The sequence below is a fragment of the Hemitrygon akajei genome, unplaced genomic scaffold, assembly GCF_048418815.1.
Source record: "Hemitrygon akajei unplaced genomic scaffold, sHemAka1.3 Scf000231, whole genome shotgun sequence".
NCBI lineage: Eukaryota > Metazoa > Chordata > Chondrichthyes > Myliobatiformes > Dasyatidae > Hemitrygon > Hemitrygon akajei.
In genome coordinates, this window is record NW_027332113.1 from 123,351 (window position 1) to 147,000 (window position 23,650).

General features: G+C 43.6%; 1 protein-coding gene across 1 annotated transcript in view; it reads right to left on the reverse strand.

The window, feature by feature from the left end:
* Positions 1 to 23,389, reverse strand: part of LOC140724468 (ribonuclease inhibitor-like) — a 34,358-nt gene extending 10,969 nt beyond the window's left edge. Inside the window, exons 1-12 of the mRNA XM_073038919.1 lie at positions 22,885 to 23,389; positions 20,625 to 20,977; positions 20,447 to 20,542; positions 20,126 to 20,359; positions 19,841 to 19,863; positions 19,641 to 19,744; positions 18,909 to 19,023; positions 18,548 to 18,634; positions 18,153 to 18,326; positions 11,576 to 11,746; positions 3,746 to 3,916; positions 214 to 384 (exon numbers count right to left, since the gene is read on the reverse strand). Coding sequence (XP_072895020.1) covers positions 214 to 384; positions 3,746 to 3,916; positions 11,576 to 11,746; positions 18,153 to 18,326; positions 18,548 to 18,634; positions 18,909 to 19,023; positions 19,641 to 19,744; positions 19,841 to 19,863; positions 20,126 to 20,359; positions 20,447 to 20,542; positions 20,625 to 20,977; positions 22,885 to 22,897 — 1,712 coding nt within the window. The 5' untranslated portion in view covers positions 22,898 to 23,389. The remainder of the gene's footprint in view (positions 1 to 213; positions 385 to 3,745; positions 3,917 to 11,575; positions 11,747 to 18,152; positions 18,327 to 18,547; positions 18,635 to 18,908; positions 19,024 to 19,640; positions 19,745 to 19,840; positions 19,864 to 20,125; positions 20,360 to 20,446; positions 20,543 to 20,624; positions 20,978 to 22,884) is intronic.
* Positions 23,390 to 23,650: the final 261 nt, after the last annotated feature.

Sequence of the window (23,650 nt, forward strand, 5' to 3'; positions counted from 1 at the left end):
ATTTTGTGTAATTAATGTCTGACGTGTTTGTGATGTTCTGTCCTGTACTGCAAAAACTAATTTTCATGACATTTACAGCCTGGTTAGATTTGCCCCTGACAATAAACTTTAACACTGAACTTGAGAGTGGAATCAACTTGTGAGGGCCTGTTATTCGGGCTGTGGAGATCGATGGAGTGATGATCTGTTCCAATCCCCCAGTCTGGTACTTACCACAGCTTCTGTATTTTACACTCTGGGCTCCTCAGGGCCTCAAACACCAGTTTCACTCCTGAATCTCCCAGTTCATTATTAGCCAGGTCCAGCTCTGTCAGTGAGCGGTTTGTACTGAGAGCAGAGACGAGATCCACAACACCAGCAGCTGTGAGACTGACAAAATCTAGACTGTGGATCAGAGAGAGATGAGAAAAATAATCTCAGGATCTATAAATCCCACTTTCATCAGCACCCTCAGTAATGCTCAGTGTTCATTATCGAGTTCTGTTTATTTGGGCTTTCTAAGTATGTAGTTGGGACGCGCACTTTCCTTGTAATGGGCATGTGTGCAGCCATTAAGAGGAGTGTTGTGGGCAAGAAGATGCCAGCCCTCATATACTGAACATGGATGGACAGAGGAAAGTTGTTTAAATGATAGAAAATCTTGTCTTGGTTGCTTTAGTGTTAATATTCATTAATCCCACAATTACTGATTACACCAATGTTCAGCATCAGACACCAGTGAGTATAAACATCACTGCACCTTCCGAACTGGAAGCACTCAAATCTCCCCAGAACAAATGGCAGAACCCAGGGGACATTGTATATTTGTGTTCACCCTCTACATCCCAGCCCCACTTCACAGTACACCACCACTCTGGACCTTGTGCTCTATACTGAATCACAGGGAGGCAGTGTAACCTTCCACACTCCCAGCTTCCCCTCCCCTTGTCCTGACTCCACAGAAAAACCCGGCACATCCCTGTGTTCCTCACATCATCCCAGAGGACATCCTCTGGACGGGTTGTCACACAACAACACAACTCCATCTGCCGAGTCATTCTGTGCCCACAGAACCAACCCTGCAGGGGACTCCACTCACCATCTATGTTAACTCTACATCCCAACCCAGTCACCACACCGACACAATGCTGCCTCAGGGAAACACCAACACTCCAAACCGGTTTCACCACAGCAAGAATATTCTCCAAACCCCACACCGAGAGCTGAGGGTTACAATGGTTTACAGTTCAGTGATAATATTAAACCAGCTCAAAGCTTAAAGAACTGATGGTGTCCAACTGGTCAGTAATTTCCTGTTGTGTCTGTGTCCCCACAGGGAACTGGGTGAAGGCAGCCCCACTCTCCTACATACACACATCCCCTGCAGTGTATTAGAACAGCTGATTCCACCTCAGACATACTACGAACATCCAGGAACTGCCTGTGGACTTCAGAAAGGGGAAATCAGACAAACTAGCACCAGTCCTCAGTGAGGGGTGGGCGGTGGAAAGGGTGAGTAACAGCAAGTTCCTGGGTGACAACATCTCAGAGAATCGCTCCTGGACCCAAAACATTGAAGCAAACATGAACGGCTCACACCAGCCGCTCTACGTTCCCAGAAGATTAATGAGATTGATTCGTCATCACAGACCTCCACAGATGTACATAGAGAAGCATTCTGACTGGTTGCATCATGGCCTGGATTAGAAACTTCAATGCCGAGGAACACAAGACACTACAGACAGTTCCACATCATGTACAACTCTCCCCACCATCGAGGACATTTGCAATCATTTGATTATTATCTGAACAGTGGCCGATTAGGAAAAAGGGAGGTGCAACGAGACCTGGGTGTCATTGTACACCAGTCATTGAAAGTGGGCATGCAGGTACAGCAGGCGGTGAAAAAGGCAAGTGGTATGTTGGCATTCATAGCAAGAGGATTCGAGTACAGGAGCAGGGAGGTTCTACTGCAGTTGTACAACGCCTTGGTGAGACCACACCTAGAATATTGTGTGCAGTTTTGGTCCCCTAATCTGAGGAAAGACATTCTTGCCATAGAGGGAGTACAGAGAAGGTTCAGCAGATTGATTCCTGGGATGGCAGGACTTTCATATGAAGAAAGATTGGATCGACTAGGCTTATACTCACTGGAATTGAGAAGATTGAGGGGGGATCTTATTGAAATGTATAAAATTCTAAAGGGATTGGACAGGCTAGATGCAGGAAGAACGTTCCTGATGTTGGGTACGTCAAGAACAAGGGGTCACAGTTTGAGGATAAAGGGGAAGCATTTTAGGAACGAGATGAGGAGAAACTTCTTCACACAGAGAGTGGTGAATCTGTGGAATTCTCTGCCACAGGAAACAGTTGAGGCCGGTTCATTGGCTATATTTAAGAGGGAGTTAGATTTGACCCTTGTGGCTAAAGGGATCAGGGGGTATGGAGAGAAAGCAGGTACAGGGTTCTGAGTTGGATGATCAGCCATGATCATACTGAATGGCGGTACAGGGTCGAAGGGCCAAATGGACTACTCCTGCACCTACTTTCTATGTTTCTATCCCCTCTCACTGATGACAAATCTGTTGTTGGCAGAATCACACATGGTGATGAAGAGGTGGACAAGGCTGAGACAGGTCAGTTGGTTGAGTGGTGTTATCACAACAACCTCACAGTGAAAATCTGAAAGATCAAGGAACTGACTGTGGACTTGCGGAAGGGGAAATCAGACAAACTACACCATTCCTCAGTGAGGGGTGAGCAGTGGAAAGGGTGAGTAACAGCAAGTTCCTGGGTGACAACATCTCAGAGAATCTCTCCTGTGCCCAGAACACTGAAGCAAACATGAACGGCTCACACCAGCCGCTCTACGTTCCCAGAAGATTAATGAGATTGATTCGTCATCACAGACCTCCACAGATGTACATAGAGAAGCATTCTGACTGGTTGCATCACGGCCTGGATTAGAAACTTCAATGCCGAGGAACACAAGACACTACAGACAGTTCCACATCATGTACAACTCTCCCCACCATCGAGGACATTTGCAATCGGCAATGTCTCAGGAAGGTGACATCTGTCATCAGGAACCCACACCATCTGGGCCATGCACTGTAGTCCATGCTGTCATCAGACAGGAGGTACAGGAGCCTGAAAAACCACACCCCAAGGTTCAAAAACAGATTATCCCACTGCATCATGTTTATGAACTGACCTGAAAGATGCTTATTAGTTCTATTTTATTTCGAGACACCACATGAAACATTGTTGTTCCAGATCAATGAGACACAGAACTCAGCAAACGACCTATTTCACCCCAGCCTAATCACAGGACAACTTACAATGACCGATTAAAGTGTGAACTGGTGTGTCTGTGGACTGTGGGAGGAAAGCAGAAAATGTGGAGGAAACCCTCACGCACACAGGAAGAATGTACAAACTTTCTCATAGTTTTCTCACTATCTCAGACGATATTCCCTCATCTTGCAAAATGTGGTTATGTTTGTTTTCCTTTATTGCATAATTTATGTTTGATTGATGTTAATTGTGGAATTAATGTCTGACATGTTTCTAACGATCTGTACTGTTGTTGCACAAAGCTGTTTTTCACAACATTTACGCCCTGGTTAGATTTGCCCAGAACAATAAAGTTTAACACTGAACTTGTGAGTGGACCCGATGGAGCCCGAGGTGAGGGCCTATTACTCGGGCTGTGGAGATCGATGGAGTGATGATCTGTCCCAATATCTCACAGTCTGGTACTTACCACAGTTTCTCTATTTTACACCCAGGGTTCCTCAGAGCCGCAGACACCTGTTTCACTCCTGAATCCCCCAGTTTATTTTTAGCCAGGTCCAGCTCTATCAATGAGCGATTTGTACTGAGAGCAGAGCCAAGATGCACACCACCAGCAGCTGTGAGACCGACAGACCGTAGACTGTGGATCAGAGAGAGATGAGAAGTTTAATCCCGGGGTTTATTAATCCCACTTTCACCAATACCCACAGTAATGTTCAGTGTTTATTAACTCCACAATTACTGATAACACCAATGTCCAGCATCAGACACCAGTGAGTATAAACATCACTGCACCTTCCGAACTGGAAACACTCAAATCTCCCCAGAACAAATGGCAGAACCCAGGGGACATTGTATATTTGTGTTCACCCTCTACATCCCAGCCCCACTCCACAGCACACCACCACTCTGGACCCTGTGCTCTATACTGAATCACAGGGAGGCAGTGTAACCTTCCACAGAGCGAGCTTCCCCTCCACACTGCAAACTGGTTTCGCTGCTCCAAGAGTATTCCCCAACCTCACACTGAGAGCTGTGGGTTGCAATGGTTTCCTGTTCAGTGAGAATATTAAACTAGATCCAGGTCAAAAGTTGGAGAATTAAAGTTACCAAAGTTTAAAAGTCAAGTTTAAATCCATCAGTGAGAAATGTTCAACATACAATCTGACCCTGAACATTTTGTGGTCTGTGTCCATGTTCCCCGATACCTTTCCCTGTGGGACTGATGGTGTCCAACTGGTCAGTAATTTCCTGTTGTGTCCGTGACCCCACAGGGAACTGGGTAAAGGCAGCTCCATTCTCCCTCCACACACACGGACACTGCAGTGTGTTAGAAGGGATGATGTCTCCTCAGACCCACTCCCCAGAGACACACTGTGACCTGAGGTGAACAGACTGTACTGAAAACACTCTGACTTTTGTAGAAGGCTTAAGACTACCACTGACTCATTATAGACCTGGTCCCCCTTCAATCCACCTATCAGAATCAGGTTTAATTTCACCAGCAGATGCCGTGAAATGTGATAATTTTATGGTAGCAGTACAACTAAATACATGATAATTAAATATAGAGAAAAAAACTGAGTTACATCAAGTATCTATATGTCTATGAATAGCCATTAAAATAAGTAGTAGAAAATAACAGAAATAAAAATAATAATGAAGTAGGGTTCACGGTTGAATGTTCATTTAGAAATCGGATTGCAGAGGGGAAGAAGCTCACAGCTGGTCTACAATAATCATCTCACCGGATCTCCCGTCTGATTTGGATCACCTGGACAACTGGAAATGTATGAACTGAATAAATATGTTTCATGTTTTCATTGTGGAAGACACTAGCAGACTGCTGGATGTTCGAGAGTATCAGGGGGCATAAGTGAGCGTAGTTGCTATTACTAGAAAGAAGCTAAATGCTTTGCTTGCAACCGGAAACAGTTCTATTTCTATCTTTAATATCTTTATTTCTCCCTCTCAGGGTTCTTTTGAAAACCCTTTCTTTAAAACTTTTTTTTAAATTGAGTTTTCAAGTAATTACAGAATAAAAGTATATGAAAAAAAAGTATATTACCCATCCCCCCTCCCCCCTAACATCCCTATAGAAAAAAAAAGAAAGAAAGAAAGGAAAAAAAAGAGAGTGCCTGGATATTGGAAGATCCCCACATGCTCCATGGAGTTCGTAATAACTTTAGTATATATATTTATTTCTTTCCCCAAATAACCAATTATTTCATCTTCGGAGCACCTATATATTTAATCCTGTCTTTTGTAAATAAGGGCGCCAAATTTTCAAAAATGTTTCATATTTATCTCTTAAATTATAAGTAATTTTTTCAAGTGGAATACAGCCATAAATTTCTTTCTTCCAACGATCTATACTTAAATATGTATCCGATTTCCAAGTAACTGCAATAGCCTTTTTGGCTACTGCCAGTGCAATTTTTATACATTCTTTCTGATATTTATTCAATTTGGGTTTCAGTTTTATCCCTTCAATATCGCCTAGTAAAAGTAATATTGGATTATGTGGAAGTTGTGTTCCAATAAAACTCTTAAATTTGTCCAAAAAGGTTGAATTTTAGAACAAGACCAAGTAGAATGTAAAAAAGTACCAATTTCTTGGTTACATCGGAAACACTGATTGGATAAATTTGGGTTTAATTTATTTATTTTTTGTGGTGTAATATATAATTGATGTAAAAAATTATATTGCACTAATCTTAACCGGACATTTATTGTATTTGTCATACTATCAAGACATAGTCTTGACCAATTTGTTTCTTCAATTTTAATGTTCAAGTCACTTTCCCATTTTTGTCTTCACTTATGGACTCCTTGTTTAATTGCCTGTTTTTGAATCAAGTTATACATACAAGAGATGAATTTTTTAATCTTTCCTTTTTGAATTAAAGTTTCTATTTCATTGGATTTCGGCAATAACATTGTTTGACCTAATTTTTCTCTTAAATAAGCCCTTAGTTGAAAGTAACAAAAAAGTGTGTTATTTGATACTTTATATTTATTCTTTAATTGATCAAATGACATTAATATACCTCCTTCAAAACAATCTCCTATATATCTAATCCCTTTTTGAAACCAATTATATAAAAGTTGATTATCCATTATAAAAGGAATAAGTCTATTTTGAATTAAAGATCTCTTTGCTAATAAGGATTTCTTTGTCTCATCGTCAACATTTATCTTATTCCATAAGTCAATCAAATGTTTTAATATAGGAGATTCTTTCTTTTCCCGTATCCATTTAGATTCCCATTTACATATAAAATCTTCTGGTGTATTTTCTCCTATTTTATCTAGTTCTATTCTAATCCATGCCGGTCTATCTTTCTCAAAAAAAGATGCAATAAATCTAAGTTGATTTGCTTTATAATAATTCTTAAAATTTGGAAGTTGTAACCCTCCTAGATCAAATTTCCATGTCAATTTCTCCAACGATATTCTTGACATCTTACCTTTCCAAAGAAACTTCCTCACATATTTATTTAACTCTTGAAAAAACTTCTGGGGTAGTTGTATTGGTAGTGATTGAAATAAGTATTGTAGTCGAGGGAATATATTCATTTTTATGGTATTTACTCTACCTACTAATGTTATTGGTAATACCATCCATTTATCAAGATCTTCTTGAATTTTTTTCAATAGTGGTAAGTAATTTAATTTATATAAGTTCTTTATGTCATTATCAACTCTTACACCTAAATATTTTATACCATTTGCCGGCCATCTAAATTGAGTTATTAATCGACATTGACTATAATCTCCTTTAGTAAGAGGTAAAATTTCACTTTTATCCCAATTTATTTTATAACCTGATATTTTCCCATATTCTTCTAATCTATAGGATAATTTACGCAACGAGTGCAATGGGTTTGTTAAATAAAGCAGAACATCATCAGCAAATAAGTTAATCTTGTATTCTTCCTGATTAACTCTGAAACCCTTAATGTCTGGGTCCATTCTAATTAATTCAGCTAATGGCTCTATCGCCAACACAAATAAAGCAGGTGATAATGGACAACCTTGCCTAGTTGACCTTGTTAACTGAAATGGTGTTGAAATTTGACCATTTGTTACTACTTTAGCTTTGGGATTAGTATTTAAGGTTTTAATCCATTTTATAAAAGATACTCCTAATCCATATTTTTCCAATACCTTAAATAAAAAATCCCATTCCAATCTATCAAATGCTTTTTCTGCATCTAAAGCAACTGCCACGCTCATTTCCTCCCTCTTTTGCGCTAAATGAATTATACAAAATAAGCTAGTTACATTATCTGCCGATTGTCTATTTTTAATAAATCCTGTTTGATCTATATGTACTAATTTTAGTAAGCATTTAGATAATCTGTTAGATAAGATTTTTGCTATTATTTTATAATCAGTGTTTAATAAAGAAATAGGTCTATATGATGCTGGCTTTAAAAGATCTCTATTTTTTTTGGCAATACTATTAAAATAGCTGTCGAAAAAGATTCTGGAAGTTTATGCGTTTTTTCCGCTTGGTGTATTAACTCCATAAAAGGAGGAATTAATAAATCTTTAAACTTTTTATAGAATTCAGCCGGAAAACCATCTTCTCCTGGAGATTTATTACTTTGAAGTGATCCTAGGGCTTCTTCGACCTCTTTCAATGTAAAAGGCATATCTAATCCCTTCTGTTCTTCCATATTTAATTTTGGAAGAGTTATTTGTGATAAAAACCTTTCTATCTTGACATTATCATTTTGTGATTCTGATTTATACAACTCAGAATAAAAATTCTTAAAAGCTTCATTAATTTCTAAAGGTTTATAAGTAATTTTATTTACTCTTGTTTGAATTGCATTTATTGTTTTAGAAGTCTGGTCTGTTTTTAACTGCAATGCAAGGACTTTATGTGATCTTTCACCTAGTTCATAATATCTCTGTTTAGTTCTCATAATTGCTTTTTCTGTTCGATATGTCTGAAGTGTATTATATTTTAACTTCTTATTAATAAGCTGTCTTCGTTTTTCTTCTGTCATATTTCTTTGAGATTCTTTTTCTAATTTTGTGATCTCTTTTTCCAATTGATATATTTCTATCATATATTCCTTCTTAATTTTAGAAGTATAACTTATTATCTGACCTCTCAAATATGCCTTCATTGCTTCCCACAATATAAATTTATCATCAACTGAATGTGATTTTTTTTCACAACATTAGTAGGGGGGTATTTTTTTTTCTTTATACTCTATTTTTCTTCTATCTTTCTGCCTGGATGATTGGTGGGGACACACATAGCAACATGGAGACTTTTAAAAAGATTTCCCAGGATACCACGAAAGTTGAAAGATTAGGTATTATTATAGATTGGAGTAACATAATTAAAAATAATGACTAATTTACTGAATTTTTAAAGTTTTAATGTTAATGGGCTTAATGGACCGGTAAAAAGAAAAAGAATTTTAACATACATTAAAAAAATGAAAACAGATATAGCTTTTTTACAAGAAACTCATTTAATAGACATAGAACATCAGAAATTAAAAAGAGACTGGGTTGGAAATGTTATTGCAGCTTCATTTAACTCAAAGGCGAGAGGAGTTGCATATTGGTTAATAAAAATTTACCAATTAAAATACAAAACGTATTAATTGATTCGGTGGGGAGATATCTAATTATACATTGTCAAATTTTTTCAGAACTATGGACCCTTATGAATATTTATGCACCAAATGAAAATGATGTAAAATTTATACAGGAGGTCTTTTTGAATTTGGCTAACGCACATGATAAAGTATTAATAGGTGGAGATTTTAACTTTTGTCTAGATCCAGTTTTAGATAGATCAACAAAGGTTGTCACAAAATCAAAAGTAGTAAAATTAACTCTATCATTGATGAAAGACTTAAATTTGATTGATATACGGAGAAGAATTAATCCAAAAGAAAGAGATGATTCATTTTATTCAAATAGACATAAAACATTTTCAAGGATAGATTTTTTCCTATTATCAATGAACATTCAAGATAGAGTGACAAATGTGGAATATAAAGCAAGAATATTGTCAGATCATTCTCCTTTAATAATGACAATGATAATGATAGAGGAATCAATTTATAGATGGAGATTTAATTCAATTATTACTAAAACGTCAAGACTTTTGTGATTTTATGAAAAAGCAGATTCAGTTCTTTTTAGATACAAATTCACATTCAGTTGATGATAAATCTTTTGAAAACCCTGACCTGGAGTTACACGCTGACTTTGGTTCTTTGCAGGAATGGGACCCGCTCTCAGGTTTTCACGACTGGCCGTTGTTTGGCATGCTAAGGGTTCGGCCTGAGAGTCTGGATCAAATTCAGAAGCCCAAGATCTTGGGGCTCTGGAGACGGGCGGATCGAGGGTCGGTGTCACAGCTGGAGACCCGTGAGTCGTCAGGGGAGTCAGGACATCTACTGTGGGCCAGTAGACCCGAGATCTTTGGGCACAGAGCTCGGAAAATGCGACGTAACAGACTTTTAACATTGTAAACCAGCGAGTTGTTTGCTATGTCTCCCCGCTCACTGGTGAAGAATGGAGACACCTTTTTCTCCCTTATTAGGGAGAGAGAGATCTGCGGTATGTCATATGCAGACGAAACGCAAAGTCTTTGGGGTAACTGCAAGTTTGTGACTTTGCTGTTGCTTTGCACACATCGAGTGCTCGGTGGCGGTACCGATGTATGCCTTTTTGGTGGGGGGCAGGGAGGAATGTTGTTCGCTGATGCTTACACACTGGGGGGGGAGGGTAACTGGGGGGGGACTTTGGGGTTCTTCTGTTTATCTGTCATTCATTCTTGGGGTACTTCTCTGTTTTCGAGGATGTTTGCAAAGAAAAATCATTTCAGGATGTATATTGAATACATTTCTCTGACATTAAATTGGACCTTTGGAGCTGCGAGTTCTGAAGGTAAATCAGTCACCTGGAATAGATGGACTGCACCCCAGGGTTCTGAAAGAGGTGGCTGAAGAGATTGTGGATGTATTAATAATGATCTTTGAAAAATCAACAGATTCTGGCATGGTTCTGGAGGGCTGGCAACTTGCAAATGTTGTTCCACTCTTCAAGATGGGAGGGAGGCAAAAGAAAGGAAATTGTACACCAGTTAACCTGACTGCAGTGGTTGGAAAGATGTTGAATTCCACGATTAAGGATGAGGTTTCAGGGCACTTGGAGGCACACGATAAAATTGGCCAAAGTTTGTTTGGCTTCCTTTGGGGAAAATCTTGTCTGACAAATGTGTTAGAATTCCCTGGGAGAAAATAACAAGCGGAATAGACAAAGGGGAATTGGTGGATCTTGTATACTTGGATAATCAAAGAGACTTTGACAAGGTGCCAGGCATGAGGGTGCTAAGCAAGACAGAGCCCACGGTATTACAGGAAAGTGTGACGAGATCCTAAGGTTTATTCATTATGGACTGTGCCTTTAAAAGGAGAGAGTGTGTGACGCTGATTCAGAGAGACAGAGACACTAAGCAGCTCATGAGTCACGATGGTGATGGAAGGGTGGAGCTATATAACGGACAGCTGATGTTCATTATGCTTGGATATATACACACACAAGGTCAGCCAGTTTCCCGACAGACAGACACACACAGAGGCACAGAAGAAACAAACACTGGATGAGCTTTGAGTGCCCACGGAAGGGTGAGTTTTCAGGAGAATCGACCAGGGGCTCTGGCAGTGTGGAAAAGGGGTGATGCGTGGAAACCTGTCGGTGTGTTTAACCCTTGCCTGGGTTGACAGCTTTACCGCGTGAAGACGGTACCCTTAGAGTGGTCACAGTCGGGGTGACCTTAAAAGGTACTCGGAGGACAACGGGGAGATCGACGGCATCGGCTTACTTGGATGACAAATCACCTCTCTCTCTCCACAACTCTACTTGAACTGAACTGACTTTGTTTATATACCATCGTAAGACTGAATCGTTTACCACCTGAGCTTGAAGAAGTTTAGATTTTATATTTACACACTTACATATGCATAAACTCTGCTAACCTGTTTGATTTATCTGGTCTTATATTACTATTTAACGTAGTTACTAATAAAATAGTTAATTTGTGCAATGAATTAATATCTGACTTGTTTGTAATATGCTGCGGTGTTGCCGCAGAAAGCTAATTGTCATAACATTTACAACCTCGTTATATTGGCCTATGACAATGAACTTCAAAACGAAATCTGTGAGTAGACCTGATGGAGCCCGAGGTGAGGGCCCGTTACTCAGCTGTGGAGATCGATGCAGTGATCTCAATCCCTCACAGACTGGTACTTACCCCAGTCTCTGTATTTTACACTCCGGGTTCCTAAGAGCCTTCGTCACCAGTTTCACTCCTGAATCTCTCAGTTCATTATCAGCCAGCTCCAGCTCCGTCAGTGAGCGGTTTGTACTGAGAGCAGAGGTGAGATCCACAACACCGGCAGCTGTGAGACCGACTGACCGTAGACTGTGGATCAGAGAGAGATGAGAAGTTTAATCCCAGGGCTCATTAATCCCACTTTCACCAAGACCCACAGTAATGTTCAGTGCAACAGACACAAAATGCAGGAGGAACTCAGCAGACCGGGCAGCATCTACGGAAAAGAGTGCCGTCGATGTTTCGGGCCAAAACCCTTCAGCAGGGCAGGAGAAAAAAAAGATGAGGAGCAGATTAAAAAGGTGGGGGGAGAGGAGAGAGAAAAACACAAGGTGACCGGTGAAACCGGGAGTGGGAGGGATGAAGTAAAGAGCTGGGAAGTTGATTATTGAAAGAGATACAGGGCTGGAGAAGGGGGTGTCTGATAGGGAGAGGACAAAGGCCATGGAAGAAAACAAATATTATGCTGGATGTGGAGGCTGGTAGGGTGTTGGGGAGGATGAGGAAACCTATCCCTGGCGAGGTGGCGAGAGGATGGTGCGAGGGCAGACGTACGTGAAATGGAAGAGATGTTTTTGAGGACAGTGTTGATGACAGAGGAAGGGAAGTCTCTTTCTTTGAAAAAGGAGGACATATCCTTTGTCTTGGAATGAAAAGCCTAACCCTGAGAGTAGATGCAGTGGAGATGGATGAATTGAGAGAAGGGGATGGTGTTTTAACAAGCAACAGGGTAGGAAGAGGCATAGTCCAGGTAGCCGTGAGAGTCAGTGGGTTTATAATAAACATCGTTAGATCTCTATCTCTCCAGAGATAGAGACAGAGAGATTGTGAAAAGGGAGGGGAGGAATCGGAAATGGACCAGGTAAATCTGAGGGTGGAGGTGGAAGTTGGAGGTGCAGTGGATGAAGTTGACAAGTTTACATGGGTGCAGGAAGCAGCACCACTGCAGTTGTCAATGCCGCGTAGGAAAAGTGGGGGACGGTCACCAGTGTACACTTGGAACATAGACTGTTCCATGTAACAGGCAGGCATAGCTGGGACCCATGCGACTGCCCATGGCTACACCTTTTGTTTGCAGGAAGTGGGAGGAGACAAAGGAGAAAATATTAAGAGTGAGAACACGTTTCGATAGACAGAGGAGAGTGGTGGTGGAGGGGAACTGTTTGGGTCTGGTGGCCAGAAAGAAATGGACAACTTTGAGGCTTTCCTGGTGGGGGATGGAGGTGCATTGAGACTGGGTGTCCACAGTGAAAATAAGATGATGGGGGCCAGGGAACATGAAATCATTGAAAAGATCCAGAGCCTGTGAAAAGTAATGTTCAGTGTCTATTAAACCCACAATTACTGAATCAATGCCCAGCATCAGACACCAGTGAGTATAAACATCACTGCACCCTCCGAACTGGAAACACTCAAATCTCCCCAGAGTATATTTGTGTTCACCCTCTACATCCCAGCTCACTCCACGGTACACCACTGACAGAATTTGCCTTCCGGAGCAACAGGCTTACAGCAGATGTGGCTCTTCACACAATCCTGGAACATCTGGACAGCAAAGGTGCACGCATCAGGATGTTTTCTGTCGATTACAGCTCGGCATTCAGTGACGTAATCCCCTCAAAGCTAATCACTAAATTGCAAAACCTGGGCCCCAATACCTCCTTGTGCAATTGGAGTCTGGACCCCAGTCCGTTCGGGTTGTCAATAACATCTCCTCCACAATCTCCATCAGCACAGGAGCACTGCAGGGATGTGTTCTCCGGCTCTCTGCACTTCACACCTATGACTTGCGGCTAAGCACAACTCCAACACCATCTCCGTTTGCCGATGACACCACTGTCATGGGCTGTCTCAAATGGGATGGTGAACCAGCACACAGGAGGGAGACTGAAAATTAGTCGGAGTGATGTAACATCAGCAACCTCCCATTCAATGTCAATGAGACAAAGGAACTGATTGTAGGCTTCAGGAGAGGCCCATCAGCCAGTACTCATCGGGGAATCAGAGGTGGAGAGAGTCAGTGACTTTAAATTCCTGGAGGTCAGTATCTGTATCCAGAGATACCGGCCACGTGACAGACGCACTGCCACCTGGCTGGTCAGAGGACACACCACACGCCAATCAACATTTGGTCCCTCCCAACTAATCAATGCACACCTAAATTATTGGTCACCTTAATTGGATTATCTCGCCCAGCCCCCATGCTATAAAAGGTGAGACCTGTCCCTGGCTCGCTCTCTCTTACAGACCATCTCATTGAAGGTAAGTGCATTGATTTATGTTTGGGAAGGTCTATCGTTTGTCCTGGTAAGGGAGCCGCAGCTATCCAAGGTCAAGGGGGATAGCTGTTGTAGTGCTTTTCCCTTGTTCTTTGTATGTGTAACCGTACCCTGTCCCCACACCGCTTCCTGTGTATTGTAGTTGCTTGTGTTGACCCGACTTCCCCTTTAATAATAAATTCCTGTGTCCAGGCCTCTACTGTTGAGACTCAATGAACCAGTTATTTTCCATCACAACAATATCTCAGAGGACTTGTCCTGGACAAATTATCTGAATACAATTCTGAAGAAGCACGACAACGCCTCTAATTACTCAGGAGTCTGCGGAGGTTCGGCATCTGATCGAAAACCGTGGCAAACCTCGACAGACGTGTGGTGGAAGATGTGCTGACTGGCTGCATTACAGCCTTAGAGCAGAAAATCTGACAAAAGGTAGTGGATTCGGCCCAGTACATCACGGGTAAACACCTCTCCCGCCCACCCCCCCCCCAACCACTCAGCACATCTACATGAAATGCCTCCAGAGAAAAGCATCATCCATCATCAAAGATCCCCACCACCCAGGCCGTGCTGCTCCCATCTGGTAGAAGGTACGGGAGCCTCAGGCCTCACATCACCAGGTTCAAGAACAGTGACTACCCCTCAACCATCAGGCTCCTGAGATGCTCTTTTGCACACTACTGTAGTAACACGTGGTTATTTGTGTTACTGTCTGCTTGAACTAGTCTGGCTATTTCCCTCTGCGCTCTCTCATTAACAAGGTGTTTGCACCTGAGAGAATTAAAATCCAGGAAATCAATAATTCTTCAGATACTTGACATTTCCACCCTAGGAAAACGTCTCTGACTGTCAAACTTGTCCATATCTCTAATAATCTCATATATATCTGTCAATTCACCCCTCAGCCTCCAGCATGCAATAACAACTCGAAAATCATGAATAGCTGCGGTGTTTCATTCCCAGATGAGTTCAACTCCTTTTGTGCACACCTTGAAAGGGAGAATTAAACCACATCCACCTGATTCCCTGCAGCGTCCGCTGGCCCTGTGATCTCTGTCTCAGAGGCTGACACCAGAACATCTTTCAAGAGGGTGAACCGTCACACGGTCCCTATCAGGCCCTGATGTAGGATGTACCGGTTAGGGCTCTGAAAACCGGTGCTAACCAAACTGGCAGGAATGTTCGATCACTCGCTGCTGCAGTCAGACTCCCACCTGCTTCAAAGGAGCGACAACCCGTCATGGGCTCTGGCATCCCTAGCGTCCAGGACACCTTCACAAGGCGATGCTTCAAAACAGTGACACCCATTATATTTACTGACTGTAAACTATAGCTTTTATTACTACATATTGTAAGGTACCGCCGCCACAAACTTCACAGCATATGCTGCTGAAATTAACTCTGATTCTGATGCAAGTTTGTCCAAACTCTCCTCATAGCTGCGAAACTCCAAGACAGGTAACATCCTCCTCTGCAGCCTCTCCAAAGCTATAGTGTAGCAGTCATAATCGAACTCAACATGACTTGCCAGCGGGCAACCAGAGCAAAATAAAAACAACTGCATACAGTTCCCCTACTTGACAGCATTACTGTAATTCCTGCAAAGTCGTCGCAGAACCCGTCCTCATCTTCCCTCCATCATCTTTATGTCCGACATGCCAAAGAGAGAGGATGCGGATGTGAAGGGAGGTGAGGACCTCTATTCAGTAGGTATCACTAAAGAGGATTTCAGAGACCTAAAGTCCCCCGGTCCTGATGGAATGCATCCCGGGGTACTCAGAGAAATGGCAGAGGTTATAGTTGAGGCTTTGGTGATAATTTACCAAAATTCTCTGGACTCTGGGCAGGTCCCGACGTATTGGAAGGCGAATGGCATGGCACTGTTCAAAACAGAATGCCGGAAAAAGACCTACTGTACTAGTAACTACAGGCCAGTTAGTTTAAGATCTGTTCTTGGGAAAATGCCTGAAGCTATCATTAAAGAAGAAATAGCGAGGCATCTGGAAAGACATGGATCCGTCATGCAGACACAGCGTGGATTCAGCAAAGGGAGATCCTGTTTGACAAACTTACTGGAGTTGTTTGAGGATATGACGAGCACAGTGGATAGAGGGGAACTGATGGATGTTATTTACTTGGATTTCCAGAAGGCTTTCGAGAAGGCGCCACATGAAAGACTTACCCATACGATAAGGATGCATAGAGTTGGGGGTGATGCATTAGTATGGATAGAGGATTGGTTAACTAATAGAAAGCAGAGAGTGGGGATACGTGGGTGTTTCTCTGGTTGGCGATCAGTGATGAGCGGTGTCCCACAGGGGTCAGTGCTGGGCGCACAACTGTTCACGATATTCATTAATGATCTGGAAGAGGGGACAGAGTGTAGTGTGTCTAAGTTCGCTGATGACACTGAATTGAGTGGAAAAGCAAATTGTGCAGAGGATACGGAGAGTCTAGAGATACAGTTAGGTTAAGTGGGTGGGCAAGGGTCTGGCAGATGGAGTACAACGTTGGTCATCCACGTTGGAAGGAAAATTGGAAGATCAGATTGTTATTTAAACGCTAAAAGATTGCAGGATTTTCCTGTGCAGAGGGAGGAGTGCAAGGAGTGCTTGTGCATGAATCGCAGAAAGTCGGTTTGCAGGAGCAGCAGGCTACCAAGAAGGCAAATGGGATGTTGGCCTTCATTGCTAGAGGGATTGAATTTAAGAACAGGGAGGTCATGCTGCAACTGTGCAGGGTACTGGTGAGGTCGCACCTGGAGTACTGTGTTATACTGGTGAATACTGGTTCTGGTCCTCTTACTTGAGGAAGGATAGACTGGCTTTGGAGGTGGTGCAGAGGAGGTTCACCAGTTTGATTCCAGAGATGAGGGGTTAGACTATGAGGAAAGACTGAGTTGCCTGGGACTGTATTCATTGGAATTCAAAAGGACAAGAGGAGCTCTTATAAAACGTATAAAATTATGAAAGGGATAGATCAGATAAAGGCAGGAAAGTTGTTTCCACTGGAAGGTGAGACTAGAACTAGGGGGCATAGCCTCAAGATTTGGGGGCAGTAGATTTAGGACAGAGATGAGGCAGATGGCCTACTCCTGCTCCTACTTCTTACTCTCATGTTTTCTTGAACAAAAGGGGATAGGTACAGGATAGGATAGGATAGGAAAGGGGATAGGACTCTGTTATATTGTTAGTTCATGCTTGTTATTTATTGCTCTTAATTTTTATCTGCATTTGTACAGTTTGTTTACAGTCAACAGTTCGTGATATTTAGCTTACAATAACTGTTCTATAGTTTTGCTAAGTATGCTTTCAGAAAAAGAATCTCAACTTTCTATGTGGTGACGTGTATGCAGTCCGATAAATAACTTTACTTTCAACTTTGAACCACCACTCTGGACCTTGTGCTCTATACTGAATCACAGGGAGGCAGTGTAATCTTCCACACTCCCAGCTTCCCCTCCCCTTGTCCCGTCTCCACAGAAAAACTCGGCACATCCCTCTGTTCCTCACATTAGTCTCATACCTCATCCTCTGAATGGGTTGTCACACAACAGCACAATTCCCTTTCCGTCTGGCCAGACAAGTTGTGCCCAGAGAACCAAACAGGGAGGGGACTCCTCTCAGCATCTCTGTTAACTGTACATCCCAACCCAGTCACCCAGACACGATGCTGCCTCGGGGAAACACCCACACTGAAAACCGGTTTCATCGCTGCGAGAATATTCTCCAACCCTACACTGAGCGGAGGGTGGCATCGATTTACAGTTCAGTGAGAATATTAAACCAGCTCCTGGTCAAAGGTTGGGGAAGTAAAGTTACCAGAACACTGAGTCAAGTTTAAATCCGTCAGTGAGAAATGTTCAACATTTAGTGGTCCGGATCCATTTCCCGACACATTTTTCTGTGAGACTGAGGGTGTCCAACTGACTAGTGATTTCTTGTTGTGTCCGAGACCCCACAGGGAACTCGGTGAAGGAAACTGCATTCTCCTTCCATACATGGGTGTGTTAGAAGAGCTGATTCCACCTCAGACACACACAGTGACCTGAGGTGAACAGACTGCATTGAAAACACTCTGACCCTTGCAGAGGGGGAGGTGAGTGGCCCTGATGGAGCCCGAGGTGAGAGCTTGTTAATCAGGCTGTGCAGCAGTATCGTCAATTGGAGATCGATGGAGTGATGATCTGTCCCAATCACTCACAGTCTGGTACTTACCCCAGTTTCTGTATTTTACACTCCGGGTTCCTCAGAGCCTCAGACAATGGTTTCATTCCCCAATCTCCCAGTTTATTGTCGCTCAGGTCCAGCTCCACCTCTCTCAGTGAGCGGTTTGTACTGAGAGCGGAGCAGAAATGCTCAAACTCAGATGTGAAACGTTCAGCTGTCATCCTGATGGACCGAGAGGAAACAGAAGAGAGAAACAAACAGATTCAGTGTCAATCTCCACAGGTAACCATCAACGGTTTGAACAGTGACGCAGGGATCAGGAATTTACTAATTTAGAAATTAATTAATTAATTAATCAGAAATTACTAGATCAGGACAGAACTGGGGACGTTATTGGAACTTTATCCACCCAAAGGTCAACAGGCTCACAGTCGGATACTTACCCCAGTTTCTGTATTTTACACTCCGGGTCCCTCAGAGCCTCAGACAACAGTTTCATTCCCCAATCTCCAGGTTTATTGTACTCCTCACTAAACACAGAGCGAGAAACACTGTTACCAAAGTGGCCCTGAAGTAATTTACCTCTCTCTGTAACGTTTTCTCTCTCACACTCCCATCTGGGTGTTTATATCTACTCTCAGGGGAGCAATCCCATCAGCCCAATACCCCCTCTCCCCACTTCCCTGTACCCCACACAGACACCAATGACCGGAATTGAACTCTGGTCTCTGGAGGTAGCAGCACTAACTCTCGTGACACTGCAACACAAATCAAACCGATAAATGAATGTCTAATGGTCTTAACCTGTCCCTGGTGTCAGGGAGACTCAGATTCTGAGTCCCGGTCCCTCTTGTACGATTCAGATCCTCAGACACCTTGATGCACAGCTTGGCCGATTCCACATCCAGAGTCTTGTAGACTGGAGGGAGAAGCAGAGAATTAGAGAGATCCTGGGGATTGGGGGCAGGCTGTGGGGCTACAGACAGTGCTGCCCTCGGAGACAGATGCTGGAAATCATCAGTAGATCAGACAACATCGAAGAATGGGGGGGCGAGAGAGAGGGGGAGAGAGAGAGAGGTTAGAGATCAAACATGAGGAAATCTGCAGATGTTGGAAATTCAAGAAACACACACAAAATGCTGGTGGAACGCAGCAGGCCAGGCAGCATCTATAGGGAGAAGCAATGTCGACGTTTCGGACCGACAAAGTCGACAGTGCTTCTTCCTATAGATGCTGCCTGGCCTGCTGTGTTCCACCAGCATTTTGAGAGAGAGAGAGAGAGAGAGATATATTGAGATTGACAGATTGATTTCAAGACACAGAGATAGAGATAGAGGGAGATAGACACAGAGTTCTGGTTGCTTGTCTAAAATAAAAACAAATTGCTGGAATTCCTCAAAGTCTGAGTCACACTCCAGTTGATGGTCATATACACAAGTACCACTACCTACAGGATCCCTTTAATAATTACCATTTCAGTCCATGTAACTTCACTTTTATAATAAACCAGAACACAGGAATTGATACAAACTCTACCTTGCTTCATGGCATCAAACATCCCTCTCAATATTGTGTCCCTGAATTCTCCGATGGTTACGGCACCTTCTGTTACAGACAATGTCTGAGCTTGCTCATTAACCCTGTAAAATCAAACAGTGGGTTATAAAGTCACTGGAACTATTACCGGAGATGTTTTTAACAAACGGTGCAGAGTTTCAGTAAAGGGTCTGCCCTACCTCCTGTCCTGACACAATTCCTCCTGTAATAAATAAAACACAGATATGAATTGACTGGGACTGAACATCCACGTTCTCACCGCGAGGGACGGCGAATGGATTTTAACGCGAGGTTCAGGGGAACATTACATTTAGGCTGCACAAAGTGATCAATAACTCAGCATGCAGGTCCCAGCAGCTCAATCCCGGGGAAGACCAGAGAGACCCTTGATCTATTAGTTTGGTGACAAGAGCAGGTCTGCTCCAGAACAGACTGTGGGCTTTCACTCAACAACAATCCCTCACCTTCAGAAACATCGCACTGTCTTCCTCATTCATCTGTTCCTGTAACTTGGAGAGTTTCTCCTCTACAGAGGTTAAATTCTCTTCAATCTCCTGAAGATTTTTCTCCATGGTGTTCAGAATCTTCTCCTCCTCTGCCCTGAGATCGCCCAGTAGGTGCTGCTCTCTCTCAGCCAGAACCTGGTGTATTTTAGCAAATTCAGATGTGACGTTGGCCTGCAGACTGTGTGACTGTTCCTGTCAAATGAAAGGTGGTGGTTGATGTTACCCGGCAATAAAGAGAATTAAACCACACAGACCCGGAAAACTGGAAACAGATCTCACCCTCACTCCAGAAATCTTCTGTTTCTGTCGCTGTTCCAAATCCTGGATGGCAGATTTCTTCTCTGTCAGCGATTCGAACAACGATTTAACTTGACACTGGGATTGGGTTCAAGAACAAAACATCAGTAAGATCAGATTACTGTAAATTTCCAAGTGATCAAAGTCTGTTTGTACTTACCTTGTAAATCTCAACAGCTTCTTCAATGGGCATGAAGCTGTGAGACCTGTGTTCCCTCGCGTCTCTACAGATCACACAGATCAGTTGCTTGTCCGTGTCACAAAACAGCTTCAGTTCCTCCCGATGTTTCTTACACTGAGATCTCATCTCCATCTCGTTCCGATTCAGGTTCAATTCTTCAGCCTTCTCAGCCATACTTGCCAGGACGCAACTACCCGGAGTGGTGAAGAAATCAAGGCAGATGGGACAAACTACCTCCTGGAATAAACCTTCAGCTTGTTTACTGGATGCCGTGTCCCTACCCAGTAGTTCCTGGTTCAAAATACTTTCCCTTTCGCAGATCTGCTGAATACCTGCAGAACAGGATTGGCCACATAACACAGGGCAACACCCAGGGCAGGAACGTTAGACACAACTGTTTTTGCATTGCAAGGACACTAGGAGCCGTGATGCACACAACATAAAATATTGGCTGAATGCAACAGGAATGCCAAGTATGGCACATTTCAATGGTTGGAGGGAAAGGGTGGGGAAACAGAGCTTTAGATCAACTCTGGTAAATGATGGTTTCAATATGATCAGTGCTTTTCAAAGCAAACCATGCAATTAAACTGGGGATGTGGGGCTGATAAGGTGCCAGGTACAGGAGGGTTTGCTGAGATACGGCTGTGCTGAAACCAGGACTGGGTGTGACAGGATGGGCTTTTGGGTGAAAGCAATCCTGATCTCCAGTGCTCAGTTTCCAGACTTCACCCCTGTACAGCCCGTCTCCAATAGAAGGTCTCACTCTCCCTTCTTCAGGTCCGGGCCACAGGAGGAAATGGTTTCCTTCTGTCTGTCCCCGTACCTTCACCCGTCCCAGACAGCAGACACATTGGGTCAGATTCCCAACACCACCCAGACAGACCCATCATCAGACGGTTCCCACCGCACTGGGCCGATCCACCAGGCCGGTTTATCTGGCTGACAGGGAAGCTGGTGAACGATTATCCGGGACGGTGCATGGTGCAGCGGCTGAACTAACTCTGATTACTGAGGGGTCACCTGAAGCCCAGAGAACATCTCCAGGGGTCACTGGAATTAACTGGGGACCACGTGGTCCTTCATACCATCCCGAGATACACCAATTCCTCTGATAAAAACACCTCCAGTCATGCTGCACACTCTGGGGACGTGGGTTCGATCCTGATATCAGGTGCTGTCTGTGTGGAGTCTCCACGTTCTGCCCATGACCGTATAAGGTCTGAAATAACGACATCGGGTGCTGGAAACTCTCAGACTGGACAGTGTCTGTGAACAGAGTCACAGAGAGAACGATTCAGGTCTGAAATAACGACATCGGGTGCTGGAAACTCTCAGACTGGACGGTGTCTGTGAACAGAGACACAGAGAGAACGATTTAGGTCTGAAATAACGACATCGGGTGCTGGAAACTCTCAGACTGGACAGTGTCTGTGAACAGAGACACAGAGAGAACGATTTAGGTCTGAAATAACGACATCGGGTGCTGGAAACTCTCAGACTGGATGGTGTCTGTGAACAGAGACACAGAGAGAACGACTCAGGTCTGAAATAACGACATCGGGTGCTGGAAACTCTCAGACTGGACGGTGTCTGTGAACAGAGACACAGGGAGAACGATTCAGGTCTGAAATAACGACATCGGGTGCTGGAAACTCTCAGACTGGACAGTGTCTGTGAACAGAGACACAGAGAGAATGATTCAGGTCTGAAATAACGACATCGGGTGCTGGAAACTCTCAGACTGGACAGTGTCTGTGAACAGAGACACAGAGAGAATGATTCAGGTCTGAAATAACGACATCGGGTGCTGGAAACTCTCAGACTGGACGGTGTCTGTGGGGAGAGGAACTGGGCACAAGATTCAGGGTTAATTCAAAAGGAGGGCTGCTGGAAATCCTCAGCATCCACAGGGAAACAGAGTGAACGACCGGGATCTCCAGCACCGATCCCTCAGCATCCCACCAGTCACAGCTACCCAAGCCTCACAGTGAACATCGAACGGTACAGCACCGTACAGGCCATTCAGCCCACAATGTGGTGCTGTCCTATATGAACCTTCCCTCCTACACAGCCCATAACTCTCCATTTCCCTTCCACCCATGTGTCGATCTGAGAGTCCCTTAAATGCCCCAATTGTATCGTCCTCTCCCACCACCCGGCAGTGCAGTCCCGGCACCGAACGGTCTCTCTGTAAAATAACCAGACTGAAATCTCCCCGAAACTCTCCTCCACTCACCACCAACAGACATCCTCAAATATTGGCCATTGCCACCCTGGGGAAAAGGCTCTGACTGTCCCCTCTATCCGTGACACTCATAATCCTACACACCTCTATCAAGTCACCTCTCATCCTCCAGAGGGAGAAGTCCTAACTCACTGAACGTTTCCTCACAAGACATGCTCTCTAATCGAGGCAGCATCCTGGTGAATCTCCCCTGCACCCTCTCTGAAGCTCCCACATCCTCTCCACAATGAGGTGACCAGAACTCAACACAATACTCCGAGTGTGATCGAACCAGGGTTTTATCGAGCTGTAACATTACCCCCGGCTCGTGAACTCAATCCCCTGACTAATACAGACAACACACCACACGTCCTCTTAACAACCCTGTCAACCTGTGCGGCCACTCTGAGGGATCTATGGACGTGGACCCCAGGGTCCCTCTCTTCCTCCACACTCTCTCCCTCAAATTCTCTCACTCCATCAAAAGCTCCCCCTCAAAATCTCTCCATCAAATGCCCTTCTCCCCTGAAACTCTCCCTCCCTCAAAACCTTCCCGTCCCTTTTACACTCTCACTCCCTCAAAACCTCACTCCTCCCTCAACCTGTCTCACTCAAAACCTCCTCTCTCAATCCTACTGTTCCCTCAATTTTTCACTTCAACAACTCCTCTCCCCACAACTTTCTCACTCTCTTAAAACCATCCCCTCTGTCAAACTCTCACTCCCTCAACCACAAACTCTCACAGCCTCAAAAACCACTACTCCCTCAACCACAAACT